This window comes from Oculina patagonica, chromosome 3, assembly GCF_052425735.1.
Source record: "Oculina patagonica isolate OP01 chromosome 3, crgOcupat, whole genome shotgun sequence".
Lineage (NCBI taxonomy): Eukaryota > Metazoa > Cnidaria > Anthozoa > Scleractinia > Oculinidae > Oculina > Oculina patagonica.
The window spans coordinates 8,667,045-8,681,920 of NC_135760.1; the positions used below are offsets into that span (position 1 = coordinate 8,667,045).

Below are 14,876 nucleotides of genomic sequence, written 5' to 3' on the forward strand. Positions count from 1 at the left end.
AGTGTTTACAAGTCGGGTAATCTACATGTACTTATTTTGTTCTGTGTTGCAGTGGCTTTCTGAACGAAAGAGACGTACACTGCAAAAAAATGATATCAGTAAGTATAAAAATGGTTATACATTTTGTGGATCGAGAAATTTTTATAAGAAGTGTAGAGAGATCATGATATAAAGCGGTGGTACTATTTTGTGTTCAACGTTTACTGGATCGAATGCATGCAGGACGTAACAAATCGATAATTCCGATACTCTATAAAAATCAATAAAAATCGATAAACATCGATAAGTAATTAACTAATATATCGAAAATCGATCAAATCGATGACCCAATTTTTGTGATTATCGATTTTGATCGATTTCACTAATTAAAGTTCGATAAGTTCGATTGCATCGAAAAGTATCAATCACCAATAGTATCGATTTCAACGATTTTATCTTGACGGAGAAGAAAAGCTACTTTTTTTTGTGTGTGTGTCCAATCAATCCTGAAGTGTGACGTTGAAAGAAATGCAGTCGCTCGCCTTCAAGTTTTTTCTAATGGCCAGTCAGGTCAGTTCGGCACGTTGAAGAAGAATAAAACAGGTCAATGCATCCTATAAAACAAAGAATATCAGTGTCGCACGTAACCAAAGACGTTCGTCAGCGGAGGAACCCGTTATACCCGCAAAGGATTCCATTTTACACTTCATATTAATTACGTTTTTTGAACAATCTTTTTTTTATGATCAGGTCACAGGAACTGAGATCCTTCAGTTGACGTTAATTACTATCTCATTGTATTTATGTCTCAATAAGTAACCAAGAAACTGGAAAAACTTATCGTGGAGAGAGAAAGCCGAGAAGCACGGAACCTTTTCAAAACACAAAACAACAGTCTTCCATTCCACCCGTGGCGACTAATTTCGAATCGATCAATTAGTTCTGATGGAGAGAGCCTGATGCATGGTAGTCAGTCTCAGTTATTTGGATAAAAATAATTGATTTGGTTTGATTATTTTCAGTGGCTTTGATTAGTAACATCTTGAAGCTAGACACCATTTACCTCTTTAAAAACTGTTAACATTTACTGTTAATGGCACTGAAATTTCATGTGTTTATTTTACATTGTACAATTTATTCAATTTATTTTTTATTCTTAGACATTAGAAGAAGAATCGAGCTTCTTCAAGATTTTGAGATGCCAATTGCCTCAACCAATGTATGTGTTTCTGCCGACAAACAGTACATAATGGCTTCAGGTAAGGATTTCTTGCTATTAGCAGTTTTACACACAGGTCACAAGTGGACAAAAACAGGGACCCGGGCCTGGCCAGCAAAACAATAAAATAAATGCTTTGTCCAAGTCAGCAAAATACCAGTGAAGGTTGCAGCTGGCTAAAAAAAATAAATAAATAAATAAATTTCTTTTTTTAGGGAGGACCCGGTTTTGGGGGCTTTGGGCCGGGTTTTTTTGTTTATTATGATTATAATTGTTGTCATGGATAACGATCATCTCATCACAATCTACTGATACTGTTTTTGGCAGAAAAAAGTTAACAAAAGTGAATTTAATGTGTAAATTGGCAACTGTACTGTTCAGCACTCCTTGTTTGATGAGTCTTAAGTTTTAACTTACAATAATTTATGGTCATTTTTTTTTGGCTGGTGACAAATCATCAGGAAATATTCACCTGGCTGGCAACCATACTATAAACCACTTCTGCCACATGTTGCACTAAATTATATTGTTGCTGGCTGAACTTGACAAAACTGGGGAACACACACTTTAACAGTCAGTTGAACAAGTACATGGACCAGTTGACAGGGAGTTATTGTCTCTCAGACTTGACTGACCGACTGAGCCCACAGTTTTCATGTTAAAATTGCTAAGCAACTGATTGCACAGTGGTGATTGACATGATGGTTTTACATCTTTCAGAGTACCCTCAAATGCTACCAGTACATGTAGTACTATTTAATTCTTTGATTTGAAACTAAAAATTGGAAATGTGATAGTGTTTCAGAAAAGATGTTCCAAAAATGACACTTGTCCCCAAGCCCAGCTGTTACATATAATGGTTCACATCATCACCTGTTTGCTGCTTACAATTTTTTTTTTTTGAATTTTTCTTGCAGGGGTGTATAAACCTCGGGTTCGCTGTTATGAAACATCAGAACTTTGTATGAAGTTTGAAAGGTGTCTTGATGCTGAAAGTAAGTTCTCTACAGTACATATTTCAACAAGAACTTAAAAAAATATCTTAAGCAACCTGCCAATAACAAGGAGTTTAGAAGGAGTAATAAGGAGTTAATCGGCGTAGGGGGGGGGGGGGGAGGGGGTGTCGGGGGTGCTGGTACACATAATAATATAGAAGTAGAAAATGTAATACAATAAATGGGTAATGAATTTTTTGCGATACCTTAAAAAAATGCTGGGTTATGAATATTCGAGACCGCCTTGTTTCTCGATCCTCAAGACTCGAAACTTGAGTCACTCGAACTTTGAGACGCGAGGATCGAGTCTCGAGGATTGAGTCGAGACTGTCAACTTACATTTGAGCGGTACTGTAACATGTGATGGATGTGGAGTACTGTAGGTCTTGAGTTAAGTAATCAATCCATTATTTATTTATTTACTCTGAGAGTACTACGTGACTGCGTGATGCAGTTAAATGGGTGTGTTCATTGACATAATGTGATTTGCGCGATGCAGTCGTTGTGTCAGTAACCCACAAATGACCACTGCTCACCATTAGAGTTCTCAGTAGCTCAGTGGTTAGAGCGTCCGACTAGTGTACGGAAGGTCATGGGTTCGCTTCACATCTGTGAACTCAGAATTTTTTTCTGAGTTCATTCTCTCCACACATCAATCCATTATAATTATTTTTTATCGGGTACCTGTTGATAACAAGCAGGATCGCAACAGAGTTACTGCCCAACAAATTATGCTGAGGAATGCCCCTTTCTTTTTCTTTACAGTTGTGAAGTTTCGCATATTGTCAGAGGATTATTCAAAGGTAGAACTTTATTATAATTAATTTATTATTAAATACAATACTGTGAAATTGATGCAACTTGTGAACCTGTGATATATATTCTCCAAGTGATTAATTTACAAACCAATGAGATCTCAAGGCAAAAAATGAAAAAAAATGTGACTGCATGGTGCCATGCACTAACAATAGTTAGATTAACTAGTACGATTGCCTTACAAACTCACAAATTGATGATTTTTTTTTGCCCATAACTACAGATGGTGTTTTTAACATGTGACCGGCATGTGGAGTTTCATGCACAGGTAAAGCCAACAATTCCTTACAATGTAACTATATGTGGACATGTTACCTCATCAAGTGTTCCATTACCTTGCTTACTTGTACATGTATAAACTATAAAATAATAATAAAAAAATATTGTTTTTGTGCCACTTTTGATGTGAAATGTAACTCAAGTTACCCCTATAGCTACATGTATATTGTGTTTATTACTGGTACACAAAATGTTTTTTAATTATTAAAATAAAGTTTTTCAAAAATCAAGATTGCAAATTGTGTTTTACTAATAATAAAAGGAAATGTTAAGAAATTCTCCAAGTTTGCAAAATAATTAGTGCCCTGAAATTTATTGCACAAGATTCAAAAGATGTTGCAAGAATTTTGTGTAACAAATTGCATACATTTGCACTCCCCTTTTAAATGATACACTGACAACAAATTGTACATTGTGTAATTATGTGTTAATTACTGTACATTAATGATTCTGTTAGTACTCTATGGTAAGTGTCTAACTTTTACTTCACTCTTTTTACAGTATGGGCGGTATTATCGCACCAGGATTCCCAAGTTTGGGCGTGACCTTGTTTATCACTACCCATCTTGTGATCTGTATCTGGTAGGAGCAAGGTAAAACCTGTACATAAGCATACCAGTATCTTCCGAATCTGCAAATTCTGAGATAATGCCAAAAAAAGGAGCTGTTTCTAATTCAGTCTGCTGTTATTTTTTACCAACAGTTCTGAAGTGTACCGACTAAATCTTGAACAGGGACGATTTCTGAATTCTCTTCAGACTAGTGCTGTGTATGTCCAGAAGCAATTTTAATAACACAATTTGTGGGTGACTGGTCTATTAATTTAAATTTATCTTAGGCTATCCCCTTTTTTACGCTGTTTACCGTCGGATGCGTTTCCTAAGTTTGGGTCGGTCTGTCGGATTAAAAAAAAATTGCAAAAATCAGGGGCAATCTACTAAAAAAATGGGAGGTCCGGTTCCCAAACATCATTGCCACGGAGGCTGGAAACAATGAAATGTTGTTACAAAATCAACCTGGCGGCAATAATGGAGAAAGGAAAAGTCAGTAGACCCTATGCAAATATGGCGGCTGTTAATTTTCGGCTCCCAGAAGAATAAATTACTTTAACTTAAAGATGAAGTCAAAGTAAATCAGTGCATAAAGTTTCAAGGCTATACTTTCATCTAATGGGAAGTTACAGGGAAATTTTTATTACCAAAAGCATGAAAACGAGGTTAGGCAGGCCAGAGTGACTTTTTCCATACAAATCTCTTAAATTTGAATGAGTCATAACTTTGCAGCCATTTAACCCAAAACACTGAAACTTCTCAGAATAGCATAATATTTCAGGCATATTTAAGTGCCACCATCAGCATTTTAAGAAACTTGACCAAACAACAGAAATGAATGACAACTGTTTTTGCATACATGTAGGGTCTATGCCATGCTGAGAAAAGTGAAAAAAAGATGAACCACCAGTTCGTAATCTGCAGGCATCCATGAGTTTTTTGTTTTTGGAAAATGCCAAAATATGGGTCAGTCAGACGATGGTAAATGGGGCATAAAGAGGGCGGTTGGCCTTATAAACTGCATGAGTATGAGGGCTGTGCTTGGAAAACATCACACAGTCATTCTGGTATAGACCAAGCAAAGCAAGGTCCATACAAAAAAAAGAGTGAGGGCCAGCCATGTGTCATGGTGTGAATTTTTCTTTGGTTTAAAATTTTTCAGACCAGATCAATTTTTGATTTTCTTTGTCTTATAAATATTACCATAATTGGAAAAAATTATAAACAAGGTACATATAGGTACTATAAAAAAATCAAACAGGTTTTTAAATTTAAAACAGATTTGAGCCAAAAAGTACTTTAAACCACTACAGATATCAGCAAGGTCCTGAGCCAGTGGGTGATAATAACAATTTTATTACATGGCTCTTTTTTTGCTGTGCTGTTTCGCATGTTTTTCCATCCAGTGGGCCTTAGCACCACAAGTAAATGGGAAAATATACCCCAGGCTACTAGCTATTTACAGTGTGTAAATAATAATTATAAATTAACAAGCCCTAATCTTTCAATCTATGTTGTTGTTATTTCAGTGAGATAAACACTTGTGACATCAATCCAGTTCATCAGCTTTTTGCTGCTGGAACAGCAGAGGTACAGTGTAACTTCATTTGAATGTTTACTGTGTATAATTTTTGTTTTGGTCAATTTTACCCTTGGTAAAATTTGAGATTTTTCCTTTGTTCTAGTGAAGCAAAACCAAAGAAAACATGAATATTAAATTACTTTGAATTCATTATTCAATGCTTAAGCTATTATAAATGAAGTCACTTTTTATTTCATTTTAAAATTTCTGTCTGTTTCAGGGACATGTAGAATGTTGGGATCCAAGGTCTCGTAGCCGAGTTGGTCTGTTAGACATTGGACTGAGTGGGCTTGATTACCAAAGGTACATGACCAGTACATACATCAATAAGTCTGTACAGATTATGTTTGGATGCTGGCCAAACGAATTAACAGTGGCCTGGCAGATCATGTCCCCAGTGGGCGGATATCAATTGTTTTGGCCAGGGTTTATACTCTTGTGTTTTTCTCTAAGTTAAGACAACTGAGCATTATCCTTGCTGAGCATTTTTTTTTTTCTTGTTAGCTTGGACAAAGTACCAGCTGTGACCACACTACTGTTCAGGGATGGACTGACAATGGGTCTTGGGACCAGTACAGGACATGTGAGTTACACAGTCATTCAAATGATAATGTTTTAATCTTTGATTAATACACATACCCTTCTTCCTTCAACAACAATTTACCTTCTGTTTCTATCTTGAATTACTAGGTGCATTTCATGTACGGGAAGACCTATTTGCCAATTTCAGTACTTTTTGCCAAAAAGCATTAAAATCCCTGTGTCAGTGTCCTCTTGATCTTTCCAATCCTTAAAACAGAGTAAAACAAAGAGCCCTGCCAGTTCAACCGCAAAATGTGTCAAATATTTAAGAAATTCCCCCTCCCCCCAAATTGTGTAAAAGTACATAACTTCAAGCACTTTCCTTGGTATTTGGGAGAATTTGTTGACCGGTAGGACAGGAGACCTAGAGCTTTGGTCTGTGTTCAGAAGACTCCCGGATAATCTGCAAGAGTTGACCTACAGTACAGTCTGTAACTGTACTTGAGTTTGAGCTTCTGAGCTGACAAGCATTATGTAATCCATCTTTTTCACCAGGTCTTGCTGTATGATCTTCGCTCCACCAAGCCTTTACTTGTGAAAGATCACCAGTATGGCCTGCCAATCAACAGTATTGCTTTCCAAGATAAACTGGATGTTGTGCTTTCCTCTGATTCTAAGATTCTCAAAATCTGGGACAGAGAAACAGTGAGTGATGATCATTAACTAAAGAAGAATTTTTGGCTTAGACTTCTTTTAAGGCAATTTACTAACACCATAAATTACCTTGTTTTTATTTGACAGGGAAAGCCATTTACATCCATAGAGCCATCCACTGACATCAATGATATGTGCTTGTATCCAGATTCGGGTAAGAACAAATTAGGTATACTGAGTGCCTGCGATGTCTCAAAGACATTTAGTGATTTATATCTCAACCTGATCGACTTTGGACATTCAAGTGATAAAAGTAAAAATAAAAAAAATAATCATTAGATATTTGTAGTGGCAGTGGCTGTTTCCAGATCAAATTGGAAGTTACATGTAAAAGTAGTGTTGGTTTTTATAAAGGGAGGAAAACTGTAGAGCCCAGAGTAAACCCACACAGAGCAAGGACATGATGAACCAACAACAAATTACTGTCCGAATCCAAATTACCTATAGAAGAAAGCTGCAGTTGCATTTTCTGTTGACTGTAATTTTCAAAGACCTTTTTAATTGTAATTTTAGCTTCATTTTTAATTAAAATTGTAATTTTTTAATGAACTTTTTATTGTAATTTTAGATACCTTTTTAATTGAAATTGTAATTACCTTTTAACTAAAATTATATTTATATAGATTTCTATTTATTCATATCATAATCACAATTTTGTACATATACACTTTTTACCTTTTAACCGTCTTTTATTTGTAATTTTTAGACCTTTTTTATTTCACAAGAGCGTTTTAACGAGCTACAACTCCTGAGCTCTTCGTGTTTAAATAAACTATGTCTATGTCTATGTCTAAACTCAACACATTGTGATGCTTGGTTCAGGATTCAAAACCAGGTCACATTGGTGGGAGGCCTCTCTGTGTCATCCCTACTCCAGAGTCATACATGTACAGGTGTACATCCAAGATTTAAGCTGAAAACTTTGTACCGATGCCAGATTGTTCTACATATATTTTCCATGTACATGTACATAGAAGTCTTGGATTCAAAGACACCATACTGCATCTCTGTACAGTACCTGTATGACAGTATCAAAACTACTTACTTCTCAGTAGTTTGTCTTGTGTGGTTACATGCTACAGGTAGCACCTCAATAGACATGTCTGTAATTTACTTGGCTAAAGGCATAGGCATTCTTATCAATATTGGCTGTGTTAATGTACATGTAGTGTAACTTTAATAACCTGCATGGTGTAAGTTCAGGGCTGTGCTGTAAGGGTGCCCGCGCCGGGTGCCTCAGGCGACTAACTTTTGTCTTTGGGCGACCAGATAATCTTATTTCTTTCATATTTAAGCTTTATGCTGGGCACCCTGGATCTCATAGTTTGGAACCTTTGGGCTCCTTATAATTTTTCTTAGAGCACAGCCTTGAAGTTAATTGTTGCATTTTTTTTTTCTGACAGGCTTAGTTTTCATGGCAACTGAATCACCCAAAATGCTGGTTTACTATATCCCAGTAAGTAACAATACACTGTATGTTACATAATATTCAAGCCATGTAAATTAAACACAAGAGTACCTGATGACAGTTCATTAGCACCAACAGGAGAATTAAAAAAAAAGAAATGTAGTTAATTGTTTCTGGATGAATCTCGAGGTTTTAGATGTTGTTAGTAGCATATATTATTAAGTAATAAGCACCCTTTTGTCACTCTCATCATTAGTCTTTAGGCCCAGCTCCCAGATGGTGTTCCTTCCTGGACAACTTGACTGAGGAGTTGGAAGAAGATCAACAGCCAACTGGTAAGTTAACTTGACAAACACTGTTTGTATACCCCTGGGGAGATTTGGGGGGGGGGGGGAAGGTATACCTCTGGGGGTTGTTATCATCTTTACCTCCAGTTCACAATACAGACAGTAAAAACCAGAGTTTTGACTTCTCGAACTTCCCAAAAACTCGAATCAAAAGTGTTTCCTTCACTCACTAGGTGAACACTGCAATTTTACCTCCGATTTGTCAAGCTTTCTGATTTCTTGAACCTATTGGCTTTTCCCTTGGAGGTTGGAAAAATCGGTATTACTCTGTACATGGATTTATAATAATTACATTAGAGCGGTTTTCACTTGAGTGTCGAAAGTAAATTGCGTTTGCTTTGGTTTTGAATTACTACGCTTAGTGATTGGCTTAAAAATCTCGCGCCACTTTCTTAGCCAATCAGAAGTAAAACCAAAACCAATGGTGACTAGCTCGCGCACGTTTTCCCGCGCTTCGTGTCGGCTACATGTATTTGCTTCGAGTTTTGATTGGTTCACTTGATTGTCTGTGTCCTTTGTGATTGGCCAGAGTAATTACTTTGGTTTTGGTTTTACGACACTCAATTGAAAACTGCTCTATCACAGGCATTGCCATCATCAGGTTGCATTGTCGCATTGTGTTAACACTGTAACAACTTCAACTATTTAACCATGCCTACTGTATTTGCCTACTTTGTATCTTCTCAAACATTTTTTTTTAATAGTGTATGATGATTACAAGTTTGTCACCAAACAAGAGCTGGAGAGTTTAGGTAAGCAGCTGTATATTGTTAGTAATGGATAGCTTATTCCCTTTTGGACCAAGTAAGAGAGTATCCCAGTCAGTCAGAATACTTCAGTCTGCATCATACTAATCTTTGCCAGTGTCCATGTGCTAACTAAATGTAATAACGGCTATATCTACTTGAACTCGAAATTCCAACTCAAATTCGGGAAAACTATACACTTTATTTCCTAATTTAACATTTTATCAAATTGCATTAATTTTCTTTTTTTTTTTTTGTAGGGTTATCACATTTGATGGGCACAAACCTACTGCGAGCCTACATGCATGGCTACTTCATAGACATACGACTTTACCACAAGGTGATGAACTGATTTCGAAACACTTTAACGTTTTGGTTAACTCAGTGAAAAATGCACGGCAAGTTTTTCCAGTAACTATTGCAAGTTGCATAAAACGTTCAGCTTTACCTTTAAATTGAACAAAAACAGGTGTACTATGATACAAGCGGCCTGAAAATTGTCGTTAGGCCAGAGTGGACAGGGGTGTGTGTTCTATTCAAATAAATAGTTCTCAGTGTTGATTGATTCCTTTTTCAGGCCAAATCTCTAGCGGAACCGTTTGCATTTGAAGAGTATCGCAAGAAACGAATCCAAGACAAGATCGAGGAGGAACGCGCTAACAGAGTCAGGCTAAAGGTACGAACAAACAAATAAAATTATTCTTCTGGCCCGGGATAACAGATGTGTCCTGTCACGTGCTCCGTTCATCCCAGCGCTCGAGAGACGTTTGTGATTGGAGCAAAAATTCCATACTGATGACGCAGCTCTGTAGAGATCCGTGCATTGGTTCTGATTGGTTGTTGCTTGGTTACAATTTTTTGACGCAAGTAACAACCAGTTAGAGATGCGACATGGAATTCTGTAGCTCCGGTTTATCGTATAATTTTTTATGACTTTTTGCTTGTTGTGGACTCGAATCTCATGTCTTTCACTGACATCTCACTGCTTACCGACGCACAAATGTACCGGCTTATCTGAAAGATCTTGCATTTTCAAGAATAAGAGAATGAAAAGAAAAGCAAATGGTTATTTAAGTCATATGACACTTATTCTCGAATGCATGTGTGCAATTGATGCCAGAAATTTAGTTTTGCTAGTTTATTCCAGATTTCAATAATTATTGAAGCAGTTAACACTTTACATGTATGCATCTATCTTTTAATCCCTGATTCACCATTTACTGTTCTGCTCTTTCTTCAGAAACTTCCTAAAGTGAACCGAAGTTTGGCTGAGAAATTGCTAGACGAGAAGAAAGACACAAGAAAAGAAGCATCCAAAGTAAGTTGATATAAAGTTGTTATAAGTTATTTCTCTGGGCTGATATTTGAATCTACTCGAGATGAGTAGCCGGCACGCCGGCTTCGACCATAGTACAACACTCGAGAGTGCGGCCCGCTTGAGCAATTTTATTCTCGAAGGATTCAAGCGACAAGCTCATTATTTTTCTTGACTCGAGACTCGATCCTCGAGCCTTGAGACTCGAAACTCGAAATTTTCGAGGATCGAGTCTCGAGGCTCGAGGACCGAGGATCGAGGCTCGAGGGACTGTCAACTTACATTTGAGCGGTACTGTACCAGTTTATAAGCTGTATGAAATTCCCAACTTAGTTGCTTCTGTGCAAGCGTTAACATTTTGTTTTCTTTCAGACTTCAGAAGTTAGCAATCCTCTGGGAGATGACAGGTTTTCAGCCATGTTCCTTAACCCAGACTTCCAGGTGGACAAGGAAAGCGAGGTAGGGACTAAGACGAACTCGGACTTGCAGTATTCAAAACTTTAAGGCCGTGACAAAACAAATGTTTTGTTTCCATGCTGAGCAAACCGGGAAAAACAAGTTGCAGACGCAAAACGTTTCTGAAAAAAAACAAACACGTTTTTTGTGTCTCGGACACAAACTTTGTGTCCACAACAAATGTTGCGCATGCGGGCAAACAGGGAGACATTTGCGTCTTCAACAATGTGTCCTCTTTTGCTAGGGCCTTCATTTGCATGGCATGCACTCTGTGGTAGCGGCCTCCGTAAAAATGAGAGTGCCATTAGTTTATATGTAGGATCTTTGTGAGAGAAGAACTTAGTATACTAAGGCCCGGTTTAGACGCCGTTCTTTTCATGAGCCGAACTCAATTCGAATTTGGACCGACCCAAATTGACAAAAGTACGCCTCTTGATTCAAACGCCGTACTTTTTGGCCGTTCCGAGGCCGTTCCTTATACAGTTGCAATAAAACCAGTCAAAATACATTAAAATAATTTATGAATTAGGATCGGCACATGAAAAGTACGGCGTCTGAATCAAAGCCGTTCCATAGGCGTTCCACAGGCGAAATTCTCGGCCAAGCCAGGCGGGAAGAACGGGTGAGCCGTTCCAAATTGAAATAGCCGTTCTTATTTGATTCAGACGCCGATCTTTTCATGTACTTAATTCAAGGAATTAGGTTCGGCTCATTAAAAGATCGGCGTCTGAACCGGACCTAAGAGACATTTTGATACTCTTTCTGTTGTGATCGGTTACTTGTCTCGGTTTTATTAAATTCGCTCTTTTATTGCAGGAATACAAACTTCTTCATCCAGTAGTCTCCAAGCACGACAGAGAAAGACAGAAAAGGGAAAAGAAAAAGGAAACATTGCTGGACCAATTTGATGAAGTCGAGGTACATGTAAGCCATAAACCTTAAGATTCGTTTTATTAAAGTTTTTGGACGTAATATAAAGGAAAAAGCCCACCCGGCGCTATTAAATTGGGTAATTTCCAAGTTGTGATAATCAAAATCGTTTCCTGACACCATTCTGTAATCCATAACGCGGTCCGGCGTTTTGGGGGGACATGATTGAAAAAGAGGACCTAAGTTCCTCCTGTAATGAAGCAAGAACTGGGCACGAATTACGTGAGAGGGATGCACAATGTGTGGCTTCACTATTAACTGCACGAACGATGTGGAGCAAATGGTGTCTTTCTACCCATTCTTCATTTCGAAATTTGTTGTCACGAATATTGTTAAAGAGTGTTTCTCCGAACGCCAGCTAAAGAGTTCTTCTTGTTTTGCAGGAACCAGAGGGACGGCCAAGCGAAGAGGAAGAATCGAGCAGCTCCGAAGATGAACGAGAATGGCGAGCAGAATTAAAGAGACAACGAAAAGAGGCCAAAATTAATGAAGAAAAACACGCCCCTAGCAAACCAAAGTTTTACGAACTGAAATCTGGAGAAAACTTCAGGACTGTGAAGTCGACCAAAACAGCATCTGCTGCGAAACATAAGAAGTAAGTAGGTTGAATGTTGGAGGTGGAGGTAGGGATTATATTAATACTGTCAGTGGTAACCTCTCTACCTCTGTGGCATTAACAATTTCAAATGATTTGGCCGAGCTCCATTTATGGTAAACGTGTTGGACACTGGATCGAGGGGTCTCGTTTCGAGCTCTGCCCCAGAACAATGTGTTATATTTTTGAGCATAGACTTAACTCCCACAGTATCTCTCTCCGCCAAGGTTTATACGGGCAAATTGTTCAGTAGACCTGACCAATTGCCGGGGGGAAACCGGTGATGTAGTATTTGTCATTCATGGGCCGGGGGGTTGGGGGCAATACTACTCCTAGTTGCTTCACGCTACAGAAACCGGCGTAAAAAGCCAAAAACGGGCAGTAAAACCAAGAAGTTCTAGGCAGAACATACCCAGAACAAAGCTATAGCGCTTGTTTCCTTGGCAGGGTAGGCTCATAGAGGCCCCGAGTAACAGAATTAATAACATTGGCGATAAGTTGCAGTGAAGTTAAGAAATTGATTTTCCGAAACTAGGTACTAGTCTCGGGCAACTGTAAAACCCGCAAAGTGGTATGCGGTTATGTGTGGTAGTGGTACCAATCAATCTAAAGACTTCTGACATGAAGTTGAAAACAGGAAGCACTTAGGGGTAAAATTAATGTACATAGATAGCACAAATACTGTAACAAGTTTTTACGTTGGTTCATTTTCTTAGAGTATCGCTTGGAGAACGTCTTCAACACGAGCAAAGGTCTGGAGTAATCAAATCAACAGGCTCAGCGTTAGGCGAAAAGGAGATTACTTTCCAACTGAAAAAGGTACGAAGAATGTTTATTTTTTATTATTTTTTTTCATTTTCACATTCCAGTGGCTCGCTGTCCCAATGGTTAGAGCGCTGGCACTGATAAAGTCTTTTTGCCTGGCCAGAGTCTTTTTGACAAAATGCAGGGGAGGGGCTAGGAGTGATAAATAACCTGTTGTGGACTGTACAGGACGCTTTGAAATACTGTTTGTTGTCACTAGGTTTATGTAATAACTAAATACTCCTGACAGATTTCTGGGGAATCAAGTAATACATGTATATATCAAACACCGGAGACAGTGTTTTATCAGACAAGAATAAAAACACGACACGCAGTGAAGTGTTTTTGACGAAATTTAAGGTGTTTAGAAATGTGATGAAACACTTTTTCGAGTGTTTTATATATCTCCTCAATCAAAACTAAACTAAGGAGTGAACGGAGAAATATAATCGTAAAGAGCTACTAAATTATATCTAAACACCGGTGCCGTCATGGTTGTAATTTTCCTGTGTTCTGTAACTTGATGGATTACTAAATAAATGAGTTTCATAACGTGGGGAAAAAGATCTGAATTGACTCATGTGAAGTTGAGCCTTATTTGCTAAAAATCCTGATGCAAAATATAATGTCAATGGTTAAGTTACTGGTTTCTGTTTTCTCGGTAGAGTAACAAAGAGACACAAAGAAACGAGGAGATTCGTGCTCATGTCAACGAAAGAAAAAAGCTTCGTCGGTCAGCCAGTAGTGTTCTGGGAAAGGAAAAACGACGGGGACCAGTGTTTTGGAGAGGAAAAAGAGTTAGATGACAGAGGAGGAGATTGAAGAAATAGGATTATTGTCGAGAGGAGAGGAGATTCATGCGCATGAGAACAAACAAGTTATTAGACTTTGCGTGTACATGCGAGAATGAAGGACTGAAATTAAATGCGGGATAACGAAAACTAGGATCGAAACATGAAAGTGCGAAGAGTTTTCAATCACTTAAGAGAATGACAGAGGCAACACTGCCTCCACAGGCAGTGTACAAGTATGGCTTAGTGGCTTCGTAGCTCGCTTTAAAGCATTTGTATGGGATTGGATTAGTATATCTCTTCCCGGGCGTTCCGGTTCACTATTGCATTACTTGCACCACAGAGCTGCGAAGATCAATTTCAATTTTATTATCTGAGAAACTGTACTTAAAAAATCATTAAAAGAATAAAACAAATAACTAGTAGCAGAACATTTTATTGCATGGTAAAAAACAACTACATTTACAATCATTAATAAATTTATAAAAAACCTCCAAAAGTAAAAATTCGGATTACAGCAGTAGCCATCTGAGCAATCGCCTCATGAGTGTTATATTTTACTCAAAAAATTTCGATATTCGATTTTTTTCGGTTCTGTGCAATAATTAAGGCACAGTCTGGCACAGCAAAGAGAAAAATCTCCCTGATGTAATAAGTTGTTATGATGGCTTCTGTGCAACTATAACCTAACCCTCGCAGTATTAATTCTGTTTACAGTATTACGTAGCGTTATAACAGTCCCAGCACAGAACGAAAACGTTATTTATTATTTTGTCAAATACACTTTGTTTGATACAAGTATACATTTTATTGCCCCGAGAAATGAT

General features: G+C 37.9%; 1 protein-coding gene across 2 annotated transcripts in view; it reads left to right on the plus strand.

Annotated features, from left to right (window-relative positions):
* The window catches only part of LOC144646415 (nucleolar protein 10-like), a 43,494-nt gene that overhangs the window by 227 nt on the left and 28,391 nt on the right, over nucleotides 1-14,876 (plus strand). Inside the window, exons 2-24 of one of the 2 annotated variants that reach the window (XM_078506002.1) lie at nucleotides 53-98; nucleotides 1,140-1,238; nucleotides 2,116-2,193; nucleotides 2,959-2,996; nucleotides 3,233-3,277; nucleotides 3,790-3,881; nucleotides 3,992-4,057; nucleotides 5,369-5,429; nucleotides 5,642-5,724; nucleotides 5,926-6,004; nucleotides 6,499-6,648; nucleotides 6,745-6,811; nucleotides 8,061-8,113; nucleotides 8,322-8,400; nucleotides 9,117-9,164; nucleotides 9,419-9,498; nucleotides 9,736-9,834; nucleotides 10,399-10,476; nucleotides 10,846-10,932; nucleotides 11,746-11,847; nucleotides 12,243-12,454; nucleotides 13,171-13,273; nucleotides 13,924-14,867. In XM_078506002.1, the coding sequence (XP_078362128.1) occupies nucleotides 53-98; nucleotides 1,140-1,238; nucleotides 2,116-2,193; nucleotides 2,959-2,996; nucleotides 3,233-3,277; nucleotides 3,790-3,881; nucleotides 3,992-4,057; nucleotides 5,369-5,429; nucleotides 5,642-5,724; nucleotides 5,926-6,004; nucleotides 6,499-6,648; nucleotides 6,745-6,811; nucleotides 8,061-8,113; nucleotides 8,322-8,400; nucleotides 9,117-9,164; nucleotides 9,419-9,498; nucleotides 9,736-9,834; nucleotides 10,399-10,476; nucleotides 10,846-10,932; nucleotides 11,746-11,847; nucleotides 12,243-12,454; nucleotides 13,171-13,273; nucleotides 13,924-14,064 (1,986 nt within the window). In that variant the 3' untranslated portion in view covers nucleotides 14,065-14,867. Of the gene's footprint in view, nucleotides 1-52; nucleotides 99-1,139; nucleotides 1,239-2,115; nucleotides 2,194-2,958; nucleotides 2,997-3,232; nucleotides 3,278-3,789; nucleotides 3,882-3,991; nucleotides 4,058-5,368; nucleotides 5,430-5,641; nucleotides 5,725-5,925; nucleotides 6,005-6,498; nucleotides 6,649-6,744; nucleotides 6,812-8,060; nucleotides 8,114-8,321; nucleotides 8,401-9,116; nucleotides 9,165-9,418; nucleotides 9,499-9,735; nucleotides 9,835-10,398; nucleotides 10,477-10,845; nucleotides 10,933-11,745; nucleotides 11,848-12,242; nucleotides 12,455-13,170; nucleotides 13,274-13,923; nucleotides 14,868-14,876 lie in introns of those variants that run through there. The other variant, XM_078506003.1, reaches the window with a different exon arrangement.